Raw genomic sequence first — 25,594 nt, 5'->3', positions numbered from 1 at the left:
CCTCATGTTCAAATGGAAACGTATATTCGACAATTTCGAATAGCAGCTTCTCATACTGGATAGGAATTCTGTTTCTTTCTAAAACAGTCCTTTCCATTCAAAAGGACTGTTTTACTAATATTCGAAATTTGGCTATTTGCAACTATAATATTGTGGTAAAATTTACTATTTAAGTTACATTAAAATGTGGCCAGTGCTTCAGGAGTCCATTCTCTTGTGCTGTGTCTTGCCTTAAATGGATTTGCTTTACCTTACATTCCAGAGAAGCTCATTATGGCGGCCTTTGGGCTAGCTACAACTTAAGCAGCTTGCGGGAGTGGATGTTCGCACAGGTGAGTCAGTGTGCTAGCCTTCTTGCCATGCAATGCAGTGAAATTATCTCATTTTGCTTGCATGGACCACACAAATTCAGTCATGGAACAGTAAAGTTTTGCAACTTATTTAAATTGAGATATGGCAAGGAAGTACAGTGTCATGACAGGATCATATAAAGCCTACAGGCAATTAAGCCAAGGAAAGCATAGTGTTAATTAGCTGTGGTTGAAACTAAAATGTGGAAAATAATGAAGAAAAACTAAATGAAAGTGGCTGAAATGATAACTTGTTGCTTATAAATACTGAACCCACAACCTTTGCATTATGCGTGTGATGCACTACCAATTGTGCTACAGCGAGGGCCATCAATCTGTCCTCCAGCTTCGGTATTTATGTGTACTAGGTCTAGCCCTAGAAGTGCTTGCCAGTGCCACTCAGAGCCATGGCGGGCGGATGTGGAACACACTTTTTTTTTGCCAGATGGCATCGTGTAGCACCTGAACTTTGGAGAGCAGGCAAGTGGCTAATAAACCCTTGCATGCTACCTGATGGCATCAAGGCTTCCAGATTCGAGACCCTCGCTGTTTGTCTACTTTCATTTCTGTTTTCTTCCTTATTTTATACATTTCAATTTCAACCACAGGTAATTTACCCCTATGCTTTCCTTGGCTTCATTGCCTGTTGGCTTTATATGGTTGTGACTAACAAAAATTGAGTCCCTCTGTTTCCCGTCTTCTCGAATATTCTGACAGGAGTGCAGGCATCTCTGTTCATGATAGTACTTGCCATTTTCACTCAGCAAGCATGTGCATTCACAGCTGTCTGCATTCATTATTTACAGAATGAATCGCTGCCACCAGAGCCACTGGCTCAGACTCCACTGGGGCCTGGTGAAAGACTAATCTTGACTTCTCAGAACCACACTCCAGTTTTCAATACAAAAGAGATCGTGAATGTGTAAGTGATTATTAGATACTCATACTCTACATAGCATTGTTCAAACTGAGGACAATCTGTACACTAGTCAAACTGAGGATAACGGGAATGGGGTGGCAAGAAAGCTAGTATAAACTGTGTGATATCGTCTACTACTTATTGTGTGGCCTGATTATAATATGAAAATGACAAAGTATCTCGGGAGTTGAGCATGTGCTCCGCACAGAAGCAGGTGGAGGAAGAGTCATTGCTGGACGAAATATGATGTGGTTTAATGCAGATTGAGAAGGCTGAGCCATCAGCAAAAAAAGAAGGAACACTAGTGGAGGACTGCTGTCATTGTACCCGGAAAAGCATGCTTAGTGCAGAGGTTGAAAGCTCACTTTTCATAATAGTGGGAGGGGTGTGTTGTTGCTTGAGCCATACTGTAAGTCTTGAAAGAATGGAAGAGTCGCCTGGCAGGCACATTTTCCATTGTTCATTGTTGGCGAAAGGTCCAAAGTGGTACTTAGAATTAAGCAGCAAAGCTAATCATGTAAAATATGCCTGATAGGAATATGCACTGTCAGAGGCACTGTATTTCAGACATCATGAGCAATAGACCAAGAAGTCTTCTGAGCCTTTTCACCTTTAAACTGCACATTCAGGAGAGCATGAGCATTCAGGAGGTAATGTGAGCATAATTCGGAATGGCAGTGTCAACAGAACTGCTGTTTTTGTATAGCCCAGAAAAGCTTGCAGACTGCCCTCCAGCTGGACCAGCATTGCTGCAGTTGCAGACCAGCTCTGGAGAAAACTCTACTGCTGAGGGACCAGTGCACTCGGCATCGACCGAGAGTACCACGGCAGATGATCTGGTTGCCAGCTGTCCGTGCCCTTACTCCGCAGACAGCACAGAGCATTCCAGTGCGGTTGCTGCTGACCTAGTGGATTCTAGTGGTAGCGACGAGCCTGCGGTGGCTGTGGAGAGTGAGGATGTCAGTGCTGCCTACCACACTGTGGCCAGTACTGGAAGCTCTGTTGATGCTACTTATGGTAGCGCGACACAGCACACAGAAAGCATATCGGATGGCCTGAATGAAGAAACTGAGGAACAAGATGCTAGAGCAAAAGGAAGCAACTCTGGAAGTGCCAGTGGAAGGGAGCCTGAGAAGGTCAAGGAGTTATGGTCCTTGGAGAAGCTGCTGAACCTCTCACGGAAATTTAACCTAGACCTGGCTCCCAAGGTGAGTTTCTCATTTTGATTTCATGAAGCAGGGTCTCATCAGGTGCTTGGCCAGTGTACTTGAAGGTTTCTACGCATACAGTTGGTTTCGTTGAAGCACCCAGTTCTTTTCCAAACCCAGTGCATGACAGCGGAGACAGCCAGTACAAGGTATTTGCTGGCTATCATTGGTGTTCAGCTTGGTACATGTCAGCATTCAGAATATAACATATAACATCAGCCTGTGTGTTCCATGAACAGTTCATTCTAAAACGAGGTTTGTATTTGTTAAAAAATTTTTAAGGCACTGTGCTTGCTTTTCAGTAAATTAATCTAAAACCTGTAAACACATGAAAAGTCCTAACCCTTTAACCCCCGAAACATACAAAATATCCGAAATTTTTATGTAGTCATACTTTTTTCTGCCATTTTGATTCTCAACATATGTTACTTGATTGGTTGCTGGTCACAATTAACACAAAAATTTGAAAAGAAAAAGAAAAGCTACTCTTAACGGCAGCCTTTCCTCAATGCTGACTGTAGCTCGTCTTTGGCAATGGGAGCAGCGCAAAGTTGGGTTGAATGAGTGTGACTCATCATTGATGACATTGGTGCAACTTCCTGCAATGAGCACAGCTCGGGATTGGGGGCTAAAGAGTTAACTAGTCATATAAAGTTTTAAATTAATGCATTTAGTTTGTAAGTTGGTAAAGCTTTATGAAAAATCACTCAAAATGCACCACCATGATAAAAAGAAGTGTCAATTATAATGGTGTGTCTTAGCCACTTCAACTTGACATATGGGCACACAGTGGGAATTGATGTAGAGCCTGCTTGTGGACATGCTGCTTGTGGGGGTTCCACTCTGTGTGTGGCTAGGGCTGAAGGCGAGCTCCGGATCTAGCCCCACGCAGTCGCTTTGTGGAACTCCCAACCCGTAGCGCAGGAATCGCAGCTACGTTAGGTTCGAATGAATAAGGCAACCAGCGGCGTCAACTGTAATAATGTTTGTTGCTACCAGCAATAAAGAACACTGGCAGAGAGACGTCCTCTCTGTAATAGTAATAAATAGGCTGGCCTCGTTGCCTGGGATAGTCAGGCAAACGTGGTCACTCACGGGTTGCGGCAGGTACTCCAGTCCGGCAGGTTAGGGGTCCGGCGTCAGAGAGAGAGGGTCTCCCCCGGTCGCGCTGTTTTGTACCTTTTTACCTGGGCGAGGGGAATGTCCTCCTCGCCCGTCAGCTACCTGCCCGCGAGTCAGGGAGGAAGGGTGCGCGCGCGTCGCGAGAGCGAGGGAGAATCGGGAGAGGGCGTAGTGCACCTCTCCCGTGTCTATGCCGGCTCTCGACGCGACGATGCAGGGGAAGATGGGCGCGTGTGCTCCCCACATGCTCTACCTTCAGAATTATACAACATGTTTTATGCAACACATCTTCATATATAAAATAAAATGCTTAAAATCTACTTTACAGTGTAGCTATGGCATATTGTCATGTGGTGTTTTGTGGTATTGCATGAAATTTGGGATGTTTATAATTTTTCTAACTTTGTTGTGATAATAATATAGTTTGCCACTTTTTGGTAAATGTATTGCACATCACATCTGCTAAAGTGATTTTCTGTCGGGCATTCTAGAACTAGTTCTATTGCGATAGCAATTATATGGACACTCCAGGCACATTTCTGCAGGCGGCGTTACTGTGATGTTCTGTATAAAGTCCAAGGGCGATAACATTGTTGGTATGTGCTGTATGTGCGAGTCAAAGCATGTGAGGGTGGGCCGGTAATGGTGGCTCAGTCTCGCATTTGCAAGGAAGCAGGTAGGAAGTATGCCATTTTCCATCGTCGAAATGAACCCTGGGAAGGGGAGGGAAGGGGGATTGTTCCGGTGGCAGCTGCGTATGGCGCGGGCCCTACCTGGAAAGTGCGATGGGGACAGAGTGCACCAAGTGCTGATAGCTTTGTGTGAGCTGTGTTCTCACCGCTTAGTTTGCGTTGAAGCAAGAGGCAGCACGAAGGTCAATTTGCTCTCTGCTGCTGCTGCGCTTTCTCACTCAAGCGTTTTGACAGCGCGTGCGCACGGTCATCGAGTGAGATGTGTTCATGTTTGCTTGTACGCGCGTGACGCCATGCTTATTTTATTTATTTATTTATTTATTATACATACTGCAGCCTCAATGAGGCTATTGCAGGAGTGGGATGCACAAAAAACACACAAACATTTATGAACAAGCTTGCATGAATTGTTTCAGTGGTAGTGAACGGATGTTGCCTGGTAATGAATTCCAGACTTCAATTGTTGATGGAAAAAAAGCTTTTTAAAGGTATCAGTGTGGGCAAAAATGGTTGAGATATTTAGCGCATGGTGACTCATTGTACATGAAGGTTTGGAAAAGTAAAATAGTTATCTAGAGAGGAGAGACGAGGAGAATGGATTAACGTGTGAAGGAATTTTAGGCATCCAAGTTTGCGATGCTCTGTAAGAGGAGTAAGACGAAGTACGGGAAGAGAGTTAGATGGTGAAAATTCCTTGTCATATCTCCTACAAACAAAATGCACTTCCTTTTTTTGCACTGATTCTAGTTTTTTGACGTCACAGTGTTTGTATAGATTCCATACAACGCAGCCATATTCGAGGATGGGGCGAATTAGGGTTTTATATGTAGGGAGTTTAGTTTCTTGAGGAGCAATATGCAGCGTATGATGTAAGTAGGTTTAGTCTTTTAAAGGCCTTGCTACAGGTGACATCAATGTGTTTTGACAATGACAAATCGTGTGTTAGCAGGATACTTAAATATTTGAATTCGAAGGCCCTATTTAAAGTAATATTGTTAAAGGCACAGGCAAAGAAGGAAGGGCATGAGCATTGTGTAAAAGACAGTTTTGGAAAAGTTGATATTCATTTGCCATGCTTTGGACCAGTTACAGAAGTCAGCAAACTAATTGTTAAGGACAATATAATCAGTAGCAGATTTAATTGTATGATATTGTCACGTGGAGTGATGTATGAAGAACACAGTAGCAATACTGTGAAAGACGAAACTAACTTTTATTGGGCGAACCTGTGCCCACAAAAACAGGCTACACTTAAAGAACGACGACAACGGCGAGCACAGTCGGCGATCATCAAAATCTGATCAGCGGGTCAAGCGCGTCGGCTTTTATAGATCAGTCGTCGAATGTTCCAGAGTAACCGCTGGGACCCGCATGCCTTTCACAAAGTTCTACACTATTTGCGTCGCACATACGTGCAATCAGATTACACAAGGTTCGGCAACAACAGACAGCGGATAGAAGCATCGTTAACATTCTAGAAACATCCGATACATGTAGACGCGTCCTGCGCTGAGCGATAACATTTCTTAGACGTTAAAGGGACACTAAAGAGAAAAATGATTTCTTCTGCATCAGTAGATTAGCTTTCTACAACACCAAAAACACCACTCTTACCACGATAAGATGCTTGGCAAGCCAGAAAAAGCGCACAATGAAAGAAAGGTGGCGACGCCTCCTTTAAGTTCCCGCACCTGGCCGTTGTGACATCATGGATTTTGATGGCATCTTCTGGGCCTACTAATTATATATAGGGGTACAGATTGACTACATTGTGTTCTAAAGGAACCAAATACTCAACATGGCAAGTTTCGGGAACCTTTACTCAGCCAACGCAGCCCAAATGTGAAAACATATTTCGGAGTCCCTGACGTCACACTGATGTACCGGTGTCGGGGCTTCGGCGCGAAATTCAAATACTGATACTTCGACCTTTATTTTCTCATCGAATAATGAAACTATTATATTGAAATGACTGCCTGCAAGGTTCTCAAACAATCCTTTATTAGTATAAACTGATTTATTGTATCGCTTTAGTGTCCTTTTAAAAGTGCTCACCCGTGAAAGATAAACGAGTTCACGTGTCAATACCCCCCTCTCAAAAGGCATCGTCCCGATGCTACAAACATAACAGGAGAGTGAAACACAAAAGGTCACTTGTAAAAAAAAGTAACAAAACAACCAAAAACAAAGCCCAAGGTGACACAATCCAAGAAAAGTTCAGCTATGCGACGTCCCCAAAGTTCATTAGCGCTGGTGGAACGGCTTAAGTCACACAACATGAACCATTTAAGGTCGTGAGCGCCGCCGCTGTGATAGCTAAATGCCGTCTGGCACAACTTCATAGTCGAGTGCGCCAGTGCGTTGGCTGATCTTGTATGGTCCGAAATAGCGGCGTAAAAGCTTCTCGCTCAGTCCTCGTGGGTGTATAGGGGTCCAAACCCAAACGTGGTCGCCGGGCTGGTACTCGACGTAGCGTCGTCAAAGGTTCTAGTGTCAGCTGTCGGGCTTCTTTGGCGCGCTGGAGATTGGTGGCGACGTCAAGATTCTCTTCGTCACAGACGTGCGGCAGCATGGCGTCTAGAGTAGTCGTCAGATTCCTGCCGTAAACCAGCTTGAACAGCGTGATCTGTGTTGTTTCTTGCACTGCCATGTTGTAAGCAAAGGTTACGTACGGCAGGACCGCGTCCCACGTCTTGTGCTCGACGTTGACGTACATTGCTAGCATGTCGGCGAGGGTTTTGTTCAGGTGCTCCGTGAGACCATTCGTCTGCGGGTGGTAGGCAGTTGTCCTCCTTTGGCTTGTCTGGCTGTATTGCAGAATGGCTTGGGTGAGCTCTGCTCTAAAGGCTGTTCCTCTGTCGGTGATGAGGACTTCTGGGGCACCATGTCGCAGCAGGTTGTTCTCGAAAGAAAATTTCGCCACTTGCGCTTCCTTTCGGTAGAGCTTTAGTTTCAGCGAAGCGGGTGAGATAGTCCGTCACCACGATGATCCACTTATTTGTAGATGTTGATGTTGGAAACGGTCCCAACAAATCTATCGCGATCTGCTGAAATGGTCGGCAAGGAGGTTCGATCAGCTGTAGTAATCCTGCAGGCCTTGTCAGTGGTGTCTTGCGTTGCTGACAGTCTCGGCATGTCTTGACGTAACGGGCGACATCGGCGGTCAGACGCGGCCACTAATACCTTTCCTGTATCCTCGACAGCGTCCGGGAGAATATGAGGTGCCCAGCGGTTGGATCGTCATGTAGGACGCGTAGTACTTCTGGACGCATCGCTAACGGAACAACAAGAAGGAAGTTGGTGCGAACTGGTGAGAAATTCTTCATGAGCAGGTTGTTTTGTAGCGTGAACGAAGACAATATGCGCTTAAATGCCCTGGGGACAACATCGGTGTTCCCTTCCAAATACTCAACGAGGCCTTTTAGCTCCGGGTCTGCTCGTTGCTGCTTAGTGAAATCTTCCATGCCTATTATTCCATGAAAGGCGTCATCGTCCTCATCGTCTTGCGGTTGGGGATCAATGGGGCACGTGATAGGCAGTCGGCGTCAGAGCGTTTTCGTCCGAACTTGTAGATTACCGTGACGTCATATTCTTGCAGTCTGAGGCTCCGCCGAGCCCGCTGTCCTGAAAGGTCCTTTAAGTTAGCTAGCCAACACAACGCATGATAGTCGCTGACCACTTTGAATGGCCTGCCATATAGGTAAGGGTGGAATTTTGCTGTAGCCCAAAAGATGGCGAGGCATTCCTTTTCAGTTGTAGAATAATTGCCTTCCGCTTTTGACATCGGCCGGCTAGCATAAGATATCACCCGTTCAAGTCCATCTTTCCTCTGGACAGGGATGGCACTGAGGCCTAGGCTACTGGCGTCAGTGTAGATTTTGGTATCAGTGTCCTCATCGAAGTGTGCAAGTACCGGCAGTGACTGCATGCGTTGTTTCGGTTCTTGAAATGCGTTGGCCTGTGGCGTTTCTCACTTGAACTCGACATCGCATTTGGTTAGATGTGTTAGCGGCTCTGCGATGCGTGAAAAGTCCTTGACAAAGCGCCTATAGTAGGCACACATGTCAAGGAATCTACGCACTGCCTTCTTGTCGATTGGCGGCGGGAACTTTGCGATGGCAGCTGTCTTCTGCGGGACGGTGCGGACTCCAGATTTGCCGATGACGTGGCCTAGAAACAGAACCTCATCGTAAGCAAAGCGGCACTTTTCCAGCTTCAGTGTAAGCCCTGATGACTTGATGGCCTCTAGCGCTGTCGCAAGCCGCTTAAGGTGATCGTTTAAATTTCTGGCAAAGACGACAATGTCATCGAAGTAAACAAGACAGGTCTGCCACTTCAATCCCGCTGAAACCGTGTCCATCACGTGCTGGAACGTTGCAGGTGCTGAGCACAGTCCAAATGGCATAACCTTGAACTCATAGAGGCCGTCTGGCGTGATAAAGGCAGTCTTTTCGCAATCCCTATCATCGACTTTTATTTGCCAGTAGCCAGACTTGAGGTCCATCGACGAGAAGTATTTAGCGTTGCAGAGACGATCCAAGTTTCAGCTTCCACACGAAAGCCTTGTTCACTGAGCTGAGAGGCAAAAAACCTTCAGCCTAAATCCGCATCAATAATTGCTTCAGGCATCTTGCGTATGTTGGTGGGAGATTGCCATCGTTTCGATTAAGCGTGTGTGTGTGGTTGTTTGGATAATTAGGGATTCCAGATACTGTCGCTTTGTCCAGTTCTTTTCTTGAGCGATGACTTAAAGGGCCCCTGAAACGGTTCGGACAAATTTTGTAGACGCGTAGGGTAAAGCTTAAGTAGAACATTCGCACCACAATTTGAGTGAAGCGTTACGTATTAATGGAGATACAAGCGATTAGAAGTTACCCTCCTCCCCATCCACGCTTTTCCTCCTCAACTCGTTCGCCGAGCGAGCGGGGCTACGCTCCGCCTTCACTGGTCCTGCGTCACGATGCGACGTCACATCGCCCACTTCCGGTTGTTTCGGAGCACCCCCCCCCCCCCCCCCTCCGCCCGCGCGAGACCTCTCCGCTAGCCGCTTGCCTGTCGACCCCAAGCGAGAGCTATCGAAGCAGCGCACGTTGCGAGCATTCTGTCGTAGCGCCGAACGTGTCTGGTATTCCGTTAACCACAGGCAAGCTGGCCATTTCGGCAAATCACTGGAGGCATAAACTCAAGCTGATGAAGGAACTTTGGCGTAGACGTACGTGAGCGGCCTGATCGGTTTACACGGTCCAGACACTTGTTGGCGCAGCGCTTAACCAGCTAAACAAAGCGCTAATATTGCTCTAACCAAGTGTGAAACATTTTAAACATTTATAAAAACAACGTGTCGATGATTACACTCCTGCGAAAAATACGCACCAGCAGCAAAGAAGAATACGCTTCGTTGCTGCTACTGTGTATGGTTGCGCTCTATGCCACCAGGTGGCTGCACCGTGCAGACCATTCACATTTGCCCTTCTGCTCATCTCGGCTCATCCCGCTACGGCACAGTCAAGCGGCCAGACCCTGTCCACTTACGCTTACGTTTGCCCTAATACGGGACTCGCGAAACGCTGTTGCGTTAGTAATCTTCCGGTGTAAAGTGACGGCCACAAACGCGCAAATCCTGGCGCCGATCGGATAGCGGTAGTCCGATGCGCAGCAGCCAGTTCGCTCGTACGCTGCCTTGCAGAGAGAGGGACACGATGTCGCAGCTTGACATATTGCCAGTCGCTACGTTTGCAGTCCACAAGGCAACAAAGTCGAATCATAGTGCTCGCGAAAAGACTGAGACCAACTGTGACCGCGGAGCTCTCGTCAAAATGGAGTGCGTTGTAACACAAGCAGACGACACTTGCTGTGTGCCGGAAGTGCTTAATGTACTGAAAAATTGTTCTTGTGCATTCTCTTTATGCTACTTTTTTATCGTAAAAACAAATTAACTAACATTCCAACTATTACGAAGATCATTTGTTTACCATAAAGTTGGAAAAATTATCGATCACGCGCCCTGGTCAGCCAATCGGATAGCTCGCCCCACTGACGTCGTATGGGTGATTTCGGTCGTATGGGTAGGGGCGGCTTAAAATTCCGCCGAGCAGTGTGCTGCGATCGGCAGCGATGTGCATCTTTAAAACCTTATAATTAATTACACGCTTTACGCAGAGCACTTAGATGTGTCAATTAATGATCAGAAGGGCCTGCTTTAACGACTCAGTACGTTTGTAGAAAATCGTCAAAAGCGTTTCAGGGTCCCTTTAAGCTTGGCTCCAGTTGAAATCGTGTTGCTTGGCTTCTGCGTGTTCAACGAGTGCACTGGAAGTGACTTCTTTTTCTTTTTCACATCAATCATGTGCTTCTTTGGGCGCCGCCCAAAATTATTGACGCGGATTTAAAATTATTGACGTGGATTTAAGCTGAAGGTTTTTTGCCTCTCAGCTCAGTGAGCGAGGCTTCCGTGTGGAAACCGAAACGTTTAACAATTTTTTGACAACCCCATTTCGGTCGTCGTTCTGTGTTTTATTCCTATTATGCTGTTTTTTCCCGACCAGATGAGATTTCGTCAAACTCTTAATTTCAAAGAAAGCTTCACTTTAAAAATTAAACTGAAATAGCTTCTGCCTAAGATGGACATTCCACGATGGCACATTTTCTTATTATATTCAAAATGTGTTTCAGGGCCCCTTTAAGCTGTGTTACCAGACTTGGCCGTAATGGCAGGGTGCAAACTTGGCATTCACTTTTATGTAGTCTGCAATTTTTTTGCACTTCATTAAACTCTTCTAGACAAAAGGAGGTTTGGGATCATAGATGTGGGACATTGGACACTGACACAAATAAAAGCAGGACAATTAAAAATGCCAACGAAACTTCCCTTTGTTCTATCTTGCCTGAAATCAGCCTGTTCTGGTAATGCCGAACTTTTCTTTTGCACTTGCATGCACTGCGCAATAAGTGGTCTTGGCAAGAGCTTTTCACTCTTGCCAGTTACAAAACTTTGAACATGCTTTGAACTTTGGCATGCTTTGAATATCAATCTCCTGGGGTCATTTGACTAACGTGCCACCAGTAGGTGACTGCACTTGTTGCAGCAGAAGCTTGATGTGGGCGAGTTGGTTTTGCATACTTGATGAAAAGAGCGCTACGAAGACGCAGACTAAAAGAACAACATGTACGATGGACACCTGTTGCCTGTACTTGTTGCCTGCTAATAGGTGCTCAAAATGACAAAGCTCACCAAAGAGCTGGTGCCAATTGGAAATGCTCTTAGACTTTTTCCTTCTTGTTGCAGTGATGGGGAAAATTTCGTTTTATAGTTTTTTCCTCCTTAGGTGATGAAACAAATAGCAAGCCCCTGTAGTTTTCAACATTCACTCTGTCCACATTGTGGAGATTCACGACAGGTATGATTGAAGAGCTCTGGTCCTGACAGCCAAAAAGTGATTGATGCATGATTGTGGTGACCTTGCTTTTGAAATATGCACAGGTACTCGTGGGTCTGAATGTAGCTGCATCAGATAGCCTGTGCCTCTAGCTGATGCACCTTCTTGTTGTGCATCTGTCCGCACCTGACTCCATTGTGCATTCCAGCTTCTGTTCAGCCGAGGCCCACTTGTGGAGCTGCTCATCTCCTCAAACATTGCCCGCTATGCTGAGTTCAAGGCACTGACCCGCATTCTGACCATGCACAATGGAAACCTGCAGCAGGTACCCTGCTCACGTGCTGATGTGTTCAGCTGCAAAAATGTGACTGTGGTGGAGAAACGCATGCTCATGAAGTTCCTCGCCTTCTGCAAGGAATTTGAGCAGCACCCCGACGAGTACAGAGGTGAGTTATTATGCTTCCATACCAACATTGTGGAGAGCACTGCCTGTAATTATTAATAAACATAGTGCATTTGAGTGATACTTCTTTTAGCCTAACAATGCCAGCTAATACTTCAATGCTATATTCGCCTGCCTTTCTTTAGTTGAGGGTTTGAGGGTTTGAACTAGTGAAAGAAAAAGAAGTATGCTGCATTCATTGTCATTCACTTTGTTGCTTCTCATATTTCTTATTGCTTCATAATACCACTGCTGCATTGCATTCAAGTATTGTTTGCTTGCTTGCTTATGCAGACGTATTGGTTTAGTGAACTCAGTGCGAATGGAAATATGAGCATCTGAGCACTTGGCTTTCTTTTGCAGCTTAGCAAAAAGCAGTAGACAAAAAAATGTACAACCGGATATATATCCCAAGTCATGTTCATGACATGTTGGAGCCAGTTGCGAGTCTTAGTGCCCATTGCCTTTTGTTAGGCTGCACAAAAACTACACGCTTTGCTGTTAGAACTACAATTTCTTATTATAGTACAACGTGTGGTATGAACATGTATGGAATTTGGCATATGATTGTTCGTTCCAGTAACCACATATGACATATCTTCAAGTCCAAGCAAGTTTCAGTGGTTGAAGCAGTCATCTTTTTGATTCATAAAACATCTTTCCGAATGCCATATTTTTCCTGCTTACTTCCTGAGATGCCTTACATAACATATTTTGTTATCTTCTTCTCTTCTTTCTCCTCCCCATTCTCAAGGTTGTTGTGCTGTTTTTTTTAGTTTGGCTATTGCACTGATTGAAAGTGTTTTAATGTGTGAGTTTTGTACATATTGCACAAATCTAAAAAAAAGGTGTCAAGATGTTTTGAGATAAAACCTCTTCAGAGGTAGTGTCAAATACGTAGGTGAGCCCATCCTGATACCAGTATAAAATGCAAACCCTCACAAGGGTTTTAGTAAAGTAATATTAGGCAGATCAAAACTTTGCATTGTCCTCTGCAGAGCCTTGAGCAAGTTGAGAGAAACAGAGCTTGAATGGTGGTGCAGTGGAGCGGTGTACAGAAGCACGTGACAGCAGGAGTGGTGGTGGTTGCACACTGCTTTCCTCCACATTGCTCTGTATGTAGGTGGCTCTAACAAAGCAGTGTCAGCGCATAGTAATCGAATTAGATGATGCCATCATGATATCACTTTACTGTTGCTCAGGCATAGCACGAGGACCTGTGAGTGGGAGGTGCAGCTGGTATTTGGAGGATTGTATAATACTATTGCTAGATTGCGCCACCGGCAGACACTGTGACCATAAAGTGGTGGTGGGGCAATGGAAAAGTAGCAGGAGTACCATCATCAAAACTCCTATGTCCCTATAATTAAATGAATGTATGTCTATTCACTGATCATCATCGTCATCATCATCAGCCTGTTTTATGTCCACTGCAGGACGAAGGCCTCTCCCTGCGATCTCCAATTACCCCTGACCTGCGCCAACCGATTCACACTAGCACCCGCGAATTTCCTAATTTCATCGCTGCCCCTAGTCTTCTGTCCTCGATTGCATTTCCCTTCTCTTGGTACCCATTCTGTAACCCTAATAGTCCAACGGTTATGTAACCTGTGCATTACATGACCTGCCCAGCTCTATTTTTTTCTCTTGATGTCAATTAGATTATTGTCTACACTCATTTGCTCTCTGATCCAAACCGCTCTCCTTCTGTCTCTTAACGTTATGCCTAGCAATCTTCGTTCCATCGCTCTTTACGTGGTCCTTAACTTGTTCTCAAGCTTCTTTATCAGTCTCCAAGTCTCTGCCATATATGTCAGCACTGGTAAAATGCACTGATTGTACACCTTCCTTTTCAATTTAATTGGTAAGCTTCCAGTCAGGAGCTGGCAATGTCTGCCATATGCGATCCAACCCATTCTTATTCTTCTGTGAATTTCCTTCTCATGATCAGGGTTCCCTGTGATTAATTGGCCTAGGTAAACATACTCCTTCCCAGACTCTAGAAGCCGACTGGCGATCCTGAACTCTTGTTCCTTTGCCCAGCTATTTATCATTATCTTTGTCTTCTGCATAATAATCTTCAATTAATCTTCAATCCCACTCTTACACTCTCTCTGTTAAGGTCCTCAATCATTTGTTGTAACTCATCTGCATTGTTTCTGAATAGAACAATGTCATTGGCAAATCGAAGGTTGCTGAGATATTCGCCATCGATCTTTACTTCTAAGCCTTCGCAGTTTAATAGCTTGAATACTTCTTCCAAGCACGCAGTGAATAGCATTGGAGAGATTGTGTCTCCCTGTCTGACCCATTTCTGTATAGGTATCTTCCTGCTTTTCTTGTGTAGAATTAAAGTAGCTGTAAAACCTCCGTAGATATTTTCCAAGGTATTCACGTAAGCATTCTGTACCCCTTGATTACGTAATGCCGCTATGGCTTTTGGTATCTCTACTGAATCAAATACATTTTCGTAATTTATGAAAGCCATATAGAAAGGCTTATTATACTCTGCAGATTTCTCGATTACCTGTATAATGACATGGATGTGATGTATTGTAGAGTACCCCTTCCTGAAGCCAGCCTGTTCCCTTGGTTGACTAAAGTCCAGTGTTGCCCTTATTCTATTAGAGATTATTTTGGTAAATATTTTATATATAGCACACAAGCGGCAACGCTTATGCAGGCTGGAACACGTATGAATTGAAGTGAATAAAAATATATTACTGTTACTGCTATTACTATTACTGGGAGTAAGCTAATGGGCCTGTAATTTTTCAATTCTTTAACGTCTCCCTTTCTGTGGATTAGTATAATGTTTGCATTCTTCCAGTTTTCTGGGACCTTTGCAGTCGATAGACACTTCGTATAGAGAGCCGCCACTTTTCCAAGCATTATGTCTCCTCCATCTTTGATTAAATCGACTGTTATTCCATCTTCTCCTGCTGCTCTTCCTCACTTTATGTCTTGCAGGGCCCTTCTGACCTCATCACTAGCTATAGGAGGAGTTTTTGTATCCTGTTCATTGCTGTTTATGATTGAGGTATCCTGACTCTTCTGGGTACTGTACAGGTCAGTATAGAATTCTCCCGCTGCTTTTACTATATCTTTGAGATTGCTGATGAGATTACCCTGGTTATCTTTTAGTGCATACATCTTGGTTTGTCCTATGCCAAATTTCTTTCTTGCTGATTTTAGGCTGCGTCCATTTTTCTTCAGTCTTTCTCACGTTATAGTTTCGAATGTTGCTTATTTTCACCTTGTTGATCAGTTTTGACAGTTTCGCAAATTCTATATTATCTCTTGAGTCGGACACTTTCATTTTTTGTCGTTTCTTTATTAGGCCCTTGGTTACTTGGGAGAGCTTGCCTACTGGTTGCCTTGATGCCATTCACTGATAGGGAGGCGCAAATGCTATCGTGTTCCATCTGCTCAATTTTAGCATGAGGAGCTGCCTTCTCTAAAATAGGCTGGTTAGTCTTCGCAGAATCAAGCTACCATATACACTTAGCAGGTTGGGTTGGATAACGGCGGCAAGCACAAATTTCACTGACGTACAACTATGGTGGTGACTGGACATGGCTATGCTAGGTGTGTGAGCACTCGTGCTTGTATTTTCATGCTGCCCCTTTCTTTTTCACGCTAAAAGTAGTAGCTATCATAGGCGTCAAATACATGGGGACAACAAGGCCAGAGGTTCTCACTGCGCCAACTAGAGAAGATACTTTTTCTTTCATACTTCCCGTCTCCCAGAAATGAAAAGAAAGGCTTCACTGCGTGAGCCAGCTCATTTGTGTCTGGTTGTGGAAAAAGCGGTTATTTGTGATTGTTGGAGAGGAAAAAATAAAAAATAATTTCAGCAGAGACACTTAAAACTGCTCACGTGTGGGAATGTGAAAGCATTATACCGTTTGTAGACTTCAAAATGTCATGAACGCACTCATTTTATATACTCACGACGTGGCGCCACCTCCTCCCTATTGGCTGTGCCATCACGTGCTCAATGACGCACGCACTAGGCCATACCATTAGCCAGCCAACATGACGTGTGCAGTGACACATGCACTACGCACACCTTTAGTCAGCCAGAACCGTGGAGCCACTGTAGCGTCAGGAAAGCGTGATCGTTTCGCACCCTGGAATCCTGGGTTCGATTCCCACCCAGACTGAAATGTGCCAAATTGTCTATTCAAGGTAATTAAGTTGTATACAGGAACCTCCTTGAGAAATTTGACATCAATCCAAGCATTTCTGATGTGTTTTGCTCTTTACGCTGTCGGTCATTTTTGTTACCATCACATGGTCACGCCGCTGTCGGATTTTCACATAATGGGGCATGTAATACATTAAAAAGTGAAATTCTGCTGGCCACACCGGTGACACCTGAACAACAGCCAAAAAGGATGATGCAGTAGAGACTACTATCGATATTAGAGTGTACTAGAATAAGATTAAATAGGTTGGATGGCACTCTCCTGCTGAGGTGCCACATGACGAAAAATTTTGCGAGGGTGCTGCGAGCAAACTAGATTCTGGTGCATACCTGATTAATCCAAGCAGATTAGGTGATTATATGTCACCGCCCTTCTTCAAAGGGGTGCTAATAAATCATAATTATCATCATTATTGGGGCGGAGAGGAGCTCCATGGCATAGTCGACCTACTTTCGCTGCAGCGCTGAGACTGAATGTACATGTATGCTCTTCTGTGGTGCTTTATTTCAACTGCAAACTTGTACTTGTAATGCTTTGCCATGTATATATGTATATTTGAGGCATTGATTATACAACACGACATCTTCCATTTTGCTGTCGTTGTGAAGTGCATCATCTGCTAGCGAGCGGACATTTGTTTCGTGGAAGCCCAGTTTTTGTTGTAGAAAGTTTGCACAGTACATCTTATTAATGACTTTATTTGCTTTCGTGCACCCACGACTCTTGTCGGCCAGTACCAAGTGTAATTTTACCTTGGAGAACTGCTGGCTTCAACACTGTTTCCTAAAAGTAACAAGTAAATTTGTCACTGCAGCCGCCTATCTACAAAATGAAGCTACGTAAGAAAATTTTATTGGTATCGTGTTATTTCATGCCTGCTTCTTGTTGATTGAATATTAAAGAGCAGCGACAATAGTGTGAAAACAATATTATAGTGAAATGAACCAACTGTATTAACTGCGTGGTGCAAAGAGGAGAAGCAGAGGACTAATTACTTCTTGGTAAATCAAAGGGTGCATAGACATATTTACAACATATAGTATATAGTAGAAAAATGATCAGATACTTCAAGTGCGCTAATTGATAAAGTAAAAATACTCGAAAAGAATAAGCATGTTTGCAGCAGTAGAAACAGCACCATTATACCTTATGGCATGGTGGTGCCATGAAATCTGCCACATCTACCAGAAAGTGCACGGGTTCTTGCATATCGGTCGCTTTTTTGGAGGAGGTTTTTAACCAGAAACACGGTGTAGACTGAATCATAGATATTGTACAACTAGTGATGCTGTGAGCTATCTGACACAGGCGCGCCTCAAAGCAGGCAAGGTTTAACTGCGACAGTAATAAAGTAGAAGTATGCAAACGTCCGGCATTTCAAATAAAACGACACTTAGCCCACTGATGGATGCACATGTGGTCACTTCAGGTGAACATGCCTACGGCCTAGCGACGGCAACAGCCAGGCCACGATGGTATTCGAAATTCAAGTTATTGTGGAGCTCTGTCGCTATTGGCCCCCAGAGGGCTCATATTCCCAATGTCATCTTTCTCGGACAAAGGTTTCTTTAGAGAGCTCTGGCGGGGCCTCATGCAAGGGGCTGAGCAATGGCTTACAGTGTGAAACTGTACAAAGCGGTGTTAATTTTGTGTCACCAACAATGTGCATGGCAGCTTCGAGCAAGTCTGTGGCTGGAGGTCTTATCACAGACGGAACTAAATTTTACTACAGTTTTAGTGCACTCTAGATGGAACCACCCAAGGTAGACTAATGGGCTTTCCAAGAAAAGGAATGATATCAATGATTAAACGCTTTTACAAACAACGATATAAAGCCAGCAGTCAATGAATTAAGCCAAGGAAAACATGGGGTTAAGTACCTGTGGATGAAATTGAAATGTAGAAAATAATGAAGGAAAAGGGTAAATGAAAGTGGACGAAAAGATAACCTTGTTGTTGGTGGGCACCAAACCCACAATGTTCGCGTTACGCATGCAATACAAGTAAAACTCTTGCTTGGGCTAGTTGGTTCATGCTTGTTGAACAATGAACGGAGTTTCCTTGTAGAGCATTGCAGAGACTGCACTAACTGCCACCCTCAGTTCAAAAAAACTAAATTTTTGAAGTTTGGAAAAGACAAGTTTGAGCGGGAGATTGTGTAAGCCTATTTCATCAAGAAAGAGGGAAACAAATGCGTCAGCAGGCCGTCCATTGTGCTGAGTGACAAGGAGACTACTTTTTTAGAAGGCTTCATTTAGGGCTGATGTTAGAGTGCTTTCATTTAGGTTTTTCCGTTTGTCTTCCTTCTATTTATTTTGTTTTTATTTTTGTTGACGATTTTTTAGTGGCTCTTGCAGGTTTTTGTCACCTTTTTTCGTTTTGACGCAGACACTGTTCTTAGACCCTTTATTGTTCAACTGTTCTGTCCATTTAATTGTTTGTCACATGGTTCATTTTTCGCGCAGTCACACATTTTACTAATTTTATTTGTGAGCGACTTTAGAGATTTTAGATTTGATGCAGACACTGTTCTTTAGACACCCTTTCTTCGTGTTTTTGCGTGTTATTCGTTGGCCGTTATTCTCATAGTCATGCGGGTTTTATCACTGACTGGTCCTTAGGCGTTTGAATGGTGTTAGTGTTGGATAGTTTGCTAGTGAAGCGTAGATGGTACTTGTTAGGCCTCATTTTCTCCCCGTTGGCTTGTTAATGACTGTGCTCGATGAATTGCTTCCTGTGATGCTCCACGTGTGGTTCTTGTTTCCTGATTTGATCTATTGTGCCAGATGTGATTTCTGAGTAGTCGATGGATTGCTGTATTTTACTTCTAATGTTTTGTGCGTGATTCGGCTTGGTTGACCCACATAAGGCAGGCTTGCTGTAGAAATAAGCTTAGTTGTGAGTGGCGCCGATCCTGTCATTTGTGTTGTTCTTCTGTCCTGGTTTATTGTGCCTTGCTCTTTACACATTCAAGCATGCAATACACAGCAGTGAACAAGAGTGTTAGAAAAAGGATATTACCTAACTGCACCGACTGATGCACAGACTGAATCAGGAAGACTGGGAAGTAAAGATAAATGTAATCTCCACGGCTGGTCTAGCGTTCTCCTTAAACGTGCCAGCAGGTGAAATGAAGTATAAATAGATAAGGCTAATCCAGTTGTACTTGCTATTCAGATCATATTCAATTCCAGAATTTTATATTAAAATTATCAAATAATCGTTTTTGTTTGAATGTAAACATAACAGCACTTTGAAGTCTCGAGAGCAAGTGACGGTTCCGAATGATTCTGCTGCAGGAGAGCCGTGGCTCTTGCATAGCGGTGCACCAGTTCCTGAGTGAATTACCGCACTGGGGTTGATAACTTTTGTTTAAAGGGACTGAGAGACAATTTTTATGGTACCCATTTTTTTAGTGCAATGGTAAGCTTATAGGTCATTGTGTCAACTCATGCAATGGTAACATGGAAAATGCAGTGGAACATTTTTTAGCAGAATTTTTCTATCTACAGTGACGATGTAGTCGTTCATTAAAAGCATGCTGGAAACAGTGATAGGTGAGCACGATAGTGATCATATGCCAGCATTGGTATGAGGCAGGCAACTGCAATCATAGTTGTGAGAAAGTATTGTTTTGTTTATCAAGCAGATGTTCTTGCGATTCATGTTTTCCAAAGTGTTAAATTATGTCTACAATAATAGCTACATGCTTTCGTGGTTGCCTGTCCAACAGCTTTGGCCATTAACAAGTCAAGGGCATTTTTTAGCCAAGTTCTCTAAAGTGAAACAACACTTTTACATGTGATATGCAGTTCAGCTTGTTGCCATAGCCACGTATGCAATTTTAATTTCTTAAGCATACCTCTCGAAGATGTGACCAAGCTGTAACAAAAAATTATAACTCACATGCCTGCTCAGAATTTTGTACGTATACAATGGCAATCACATGTGCTGCCATGCATTTCACTTGCTCAGAATTTCGCACGCATACAACAGCAATCATGTGCGCTGCCATGCATTGAGGGATGCGAGCATCTGCGCATCAGCATTTTTACAGCTTGCTGATTTGCAAGTACTTTAATTCTCTGTTGATGAGATTAGAGTCTTAAGGAGGGGGGGGGGGGTGTTTGACCAGGTTTTGAAGGTAGGCCCTTCCTGGAGTTTCTCCAGTCAAGGCAGCTGAGCAAGAATGTTGAGCACTATGTGCTGCATGCCATTGCCATGGTGGATGGAACAACACCAACACTGCAGGTAAGCTTCTGGCATGCAGTGTACTTGGTGCAACTGGCCACTCTGCAGCAGCATGTGATACACAGCTACTTGACCAGCCTTCTTTTGCCAAGTTCTCTAATGCATGTATGCCTGCTTCAATTCTGATGAGGTTATCCAGCCTTACCACAAACATTCCAGTATCTCAAGTGTTTGTGTTCTCCTACATTAAAAAAGAAGCACAAACAGATACCTTAAGGCACCAAAGTGGTACTAAAAACTGCCATATGTAATGCTCTTTGTTTCTTCACCATGAAACCGAAGACTACATGGCTTGGCTGATTCATTGTGATGTCACAGATGGCTTACATTTATGTACTTGCCAGTAACTTCCGACACTTTTATCACATAAGGCTGCCTTCACCCACATAATCAATGGCATTAGTGCAGCGGTGAGGAAAGGAGTTAATGTTGTGTAGAAGCCAGTGTGCAGACTTCTGGAAAGTTTCAACCACAAGACAGGTTAGCAGCACAGCAGGCCATGCTGCCAGTGTTCTGCCAAACTTGTGGTTTCACTTGCCAGCTGCTGCTACTCTATTTTGGTGGAATAAAGTATTGAGAAATGAACTTGCACTGAATTGTTTATCACATCTCAGCTGTAGCTTGTTGGGATGCTAGGCTCCCTAGCATCCCCTGGCATTCTTAGGGTGTCTACCAACCAGGAAAACTCAGGGAATTTGTGCTTCTATCAGGGAAAATTAGCTGTAATTTTATTGAAAGGGAACGAAAGTCGCAGTAATGCTGGCTCGCGTAACAGAGAGGGATCGTAAGGAATCGTCTTTTGACGCCGTGTCGTCGGCTGGAGCAATGCCTCCTTTACTATAGAATAAGGTCCTTTACTAGATGCCCGCCGCGGCGCTCGCTTTCCCATTGTAGCGGCGATTCCCTTAGTTCAGCATAAATTTCGTGAGGCGACGCTCGTTGCCTTTCAACCTATAAAGCGAGGTATGAGAAGAAAGAAGAATCATGTGCTTGCTGCGGTAAAGCTAGGAAAACTATGGAGCATGCTTTATTAGAATGTGAACACGTCTACCCAGCGGTCGATTTAGGCACCACTGGCCTCCTTGAAGCCCTTGGGTTCATCGGCAGCAGTGGTAAAGTAAACATGACCGCAATGGGCATTAGTAAGAGGCAATTGCAGGATTGGTGGAAGAAAAGTAGGGAAACGACAAAAGACGGAGACGTACAAAAGCACAGTTTGTAATAGGGGATCAGAAAATTAGATGTGGTAGTTCATAGTGTTTTTTTCTTTTTTATTGTTTAACCTAGGTAGGACATTAGGCAGTATAATTGCAAGAGCTTGGTGGCGCAACCCACCGCCCCGTTCCAAAGGGGACGCTCATAACATCCATCCATCCATCCACTTCCGGCGGCGGCGGCGGCCGAATGCTTCTACCAGCGTGTTCGTAGAGCCAATACCAGAGCCGATATGCATGGGTGTCTGTTAGCGAACGTTCTCGCGGGCCTCCGAGATGGTGACAGATGCCACAAAGGCTCAGAGGCTGCAGCGCATAATCTAAGTTGCATTGTCATGAGAGGCGCTCGTTGCCTTTTTGCGGAGACGAGAAAAGGGGGATATATGGTGATTATAAAGAAGGAAAGAGACGCTTAAATTCTGCAGCCCATCAGGACGAACGGCGCAGCGCCATAGGGGAGAGGGGGAGTAGGAGGTAAAGAGGAAAGAAGTGAGAGATGGTTCAGGGGGCTTATCCGCACATGGCAGCAGAGGAGGCAGGGACCGGCAGGGGCAGGTGCACTCAATGGTATGCTGCTATCCCACTCGCCTCCATGAACTCCACAAGGCTGTGTGGTGCCGGGAGATGGTAGCGGGGTGGGAACAGCAGGTCGGAGAGTGAGTGAGCCAGCAGGAAGACCCTGCAGTCTATAGGCTCGGGTGACCCTCGAACGTTCCTGTGCTAGGACCGGGCAGGCGCATAGGAGGTGTTCGAGTGTCTCGGAATCGCCGCATCGTCGGCAAGAGGGGGAGGCGCGTCGGCCTTTGGCATGAAGTCTGGCTGCTGTCCATATGCAGCCAGTCCGGAGTCGCCGTAGGGTGGCCCTATCTCGCCTGGTGAGGCCAGGCTCGAGGAGCAGCTTGGGAAAAGGGAGAGGGCACAGAACCGAGTTTACCGGACAACGCGGCAGGCATCTAGTAAAGGAGGCATTGACTGGAGGAGTTGCCAGTGTACAGTCAATGGCAGACTTTCCGGACGCCCGACGGCTCCGCGGTACCATCACGTACCCCACAGAGTCAATGTTTAAGAAGTCTGAAATTTCGGACGCAAGAGCCCTTCGCCGTCCTATTTTCCGGACTTTTTGCCGTGACCGCAGGTCCGAAACGGCGTTAATCAAAGCCACCACTGCCGCCGTTTTGATTACCTCGCCGTCGTGGTAAACGCTAGGCCTAGCTGCTTCAACGTTCGTTATTACGCTTCTTGCCGTTCGGCGCCGTGTTTTTCATTGAAAGAATTCGCCGCTGTAAGCAATGGTACAGACTCCGTCTTTGTGGTCCTCGCGATTGGCTTCGAAGCTTGGAAAGTACCGCGCGTTGCATAACGCCGCTTCCCAAAAGTCAGCTTTGCCTCGATATAGAAATGTTACGCGGTGAAGCATAACAAGCGTGGGAAGGGGCAATTGTCACGGGACACAGTAGCTATTCCTTAATTATACACGCGTCCATCCGCCATCTCCTGTCACAGTAGGGGCACCGATATGCCTAATAAGCGTGCTGGTAGGCCTTTCCGGATGTGCCCGTGGCGATTTGAGCCTTTAATGGCAGTAAAAGACATGCATTCATTTTTTCGGACTGCCCGATTTTACGGACGTTTTCGCGGCCCTTAGGGAGTCCGAAAAATCGGACGTTGACTGTACAGCTGACGAAGAGGCTGCTTCAAATGGCCCGTGGGGCGAACGCGCTGTGGAAGGAGGACGAGAACAGAAAGGACCTACGCATTGAGGAATGAACGGGAAAGGAAGCCTGCCGCCGCTTTTTTCAAGGAGCTTGAGCTCAAAAAACAGTGTTGGCTGACGCCGGAATGCAGGTGTCCCTCATCCAAACTGAAATACTCTTTAAAGCAGTGAAGCGCAACACTGAGGCGCTGTGTGCGGACTGAGAGTATATCAGGAGAGTTGAGGCTGACGCACCAGCTGTTGCGAATCTCATTTGTAACAAAGTTCAGGCCTCACACCAATGAGATGGCTATAAATTGATAAAAGTAGCTCATATCACCTTCAGTCACGGCGGCCACATTTGTAGACGCAACCTATTTTTGCCATTTCTGTGCATAGGTAGCAAGGAATAGAGCATGAGCATTAAGCTTATGGCAATTTGAACATTCTGATAACCTAAATTACTTCCATTCTGCTTCTGAGTGATATGTATTGTTACAGACTATCGCTTTGGTGAAGGCACTACCATGTTTTACGTGACGCTTGGTGTGGGGCATGTTGGTAGCAACCTTGAAATATATATTTTTATTTCTGGAAACGCTTGAGGCTAATGAATAACTTGTGCATGTAATTCGAGTAGGGGATTTAATCCTTTTTATGAAGAAACGTAGCATGACTGACTTTACAATATTCAAATATTTAGCTACTCTGTAATTATAATGACTCATCATAAAATGCTCAGTCATTCTATCACCTTGATTTGCTTTCAGTAGAGTCTCAAGCACCACCTATGTTTCACACATATGTATCGACAGTCGTTCATAATTCATGACTGAAGTGGATATTCGAAAATGTTTGTTTATGTATGCATCTCATTTTTATTCATATTTGAGAATGTTCCATGCGATTTGCAATGAGTTATACCATTTTTTTTTCAGTTATATTATTCGCTGTGCATTTTACTAACCCCTCACTTCAGATTTTTTTTTATCGAACAAATGATACTACTTGCTATTCAAACTGGATTAAGTTGTTTTTTAGCATGCTTACTAGAGAGTGACAGCATCAGGCGACATAGTGTCAGCCTGTCTTGACATAAAACAAAGTTCTGTGTCACTCAGGGAATTTTGCAAAGGCACTCAGGGAAAACCTGGAAAACTCGGGGAATTCGGAAATGTCAACTTAGTAGACACCCTGATTCTATACCCTGCATGACATTTGCCTGCTTGCAAGAGCCACTTCGTCATAGTTATGGCAGCTATGCCAGGAGATGGCGCTCTACTGGTGTTGCCTTGCAGCTCTGGTGGTGGTGCACTAACTCCCGTCTTTGTTGCCATAACTCTGATGTACCTCACTGGATGCACCAAGTTCCTCGTGGCACTGGCATTGTGCTGCACCATGAGGAATGTGCTTCCTCCTCTTTGGGCTTTGGGATCTTGGTACACATGAACGTTGCACGCCTCTCATTGGTCAGCTTCACTATCCCAGAGGAGATTTTGCACTTTGCATTTTAAAGCATGATGTTGACATGGGCAGACACAATTGCTCTTGCCCTCTTCAGTTCGCGGGATTCCACCTACGTACAACTTAGGCCTCGGAGACCAAAACAGCCAATGTTTGCTCAGAAACATTAGGTTGGCAATATTGAACATCTTCAGTTCCTTAGAACAGTCTCTGGAGAGTACTAGTATTTTGCCACTGGAATTTTTTTTGTGAAGAGCAGCAAACACCATTTGTTTCCGCTTTAGTATTACTATCATGTCCATTGTTTCCCCAGGCACTCTCCTCATGGGTGGCACATGTCCAATGAGCACACACAGTCGCGCAGTAGAGGTTAAGTTTGAAAGACCACAGTTATGTATCATGCTCATAGTTTTCAAATCTACGCAAGCCTTGGGTCATAAAGCACAATCAGTATAAAATCCTGGATTTTTTTGGCGCATCCAAATTGAAGATGCTCAATGCTGTCTGCTCAGTCTGATAACTCCAGTCCCCTAAATCCACTGATTAGATTTCTACTAACCTGATTGACACAATGAGTGGTCGCATACCATCAAATCACATTTGCCTTAGGCAAGGTAAACTTGTTCTACATCATAAAACAGTAAACCATTTC

The 25,594-nt window shown here is 44.7% G+C and overlaps 1 protein-coding gene across 2 annotated transcripts in view; it reads left to right on the top strand.

The window, feature by feature from the left end:
- The window catches only part of Rep (Rab escort protein), a 54,913-nt gene that overhangs the window by 7,211 nt on the left and 22,108 nt on the right, over nt 1–25,594 (top strand). For both annotated transcript variants that reach the window (XM_075688050.1, XM_075688051.1), the window contains exons 3-7: nt 263–332; nt 1,157–1,272; nt 1,976–2,477; nt 11,876–12,113; nt 20,456–20,571. In XM_075688050.1, coding sequence (XP_075544165.1) covers nt 263–332; nt 1,157–1,272; nt 1,976–2,477; nt 11,876–12,113; nt 20,456–20,571 — 1,042 coding nt within the window. The remainder of the gene's footprint in view (nt 1–262; nt 333–1,156; nt 1,273–1,975; nt 2,478–11,875; nt 12,114–20,455; nt 20,572–25,594) is intronic.

The sequence above is a fragment of the Dermacentor variabilis genome, chromosome 4 (genome assembly GCF_050947875.1).
Source record: "Dermacentor variabilis isolate Ectoservices chromosome 4, ASM5094787v1, whole genome shotgun sequence".
In the NCBI taxonomy this organism is placed as follows: Eukaryota; Metazoa; Arthropoda; class Arachnida; order Ixodida; family Ixodidae; genus Dermacentor; species Dermacentor variabilis.
Note: the sequence above shows the minus strand (reverse complement) of the source record. Positions and strands in the feature narration are given on the sequence as shown.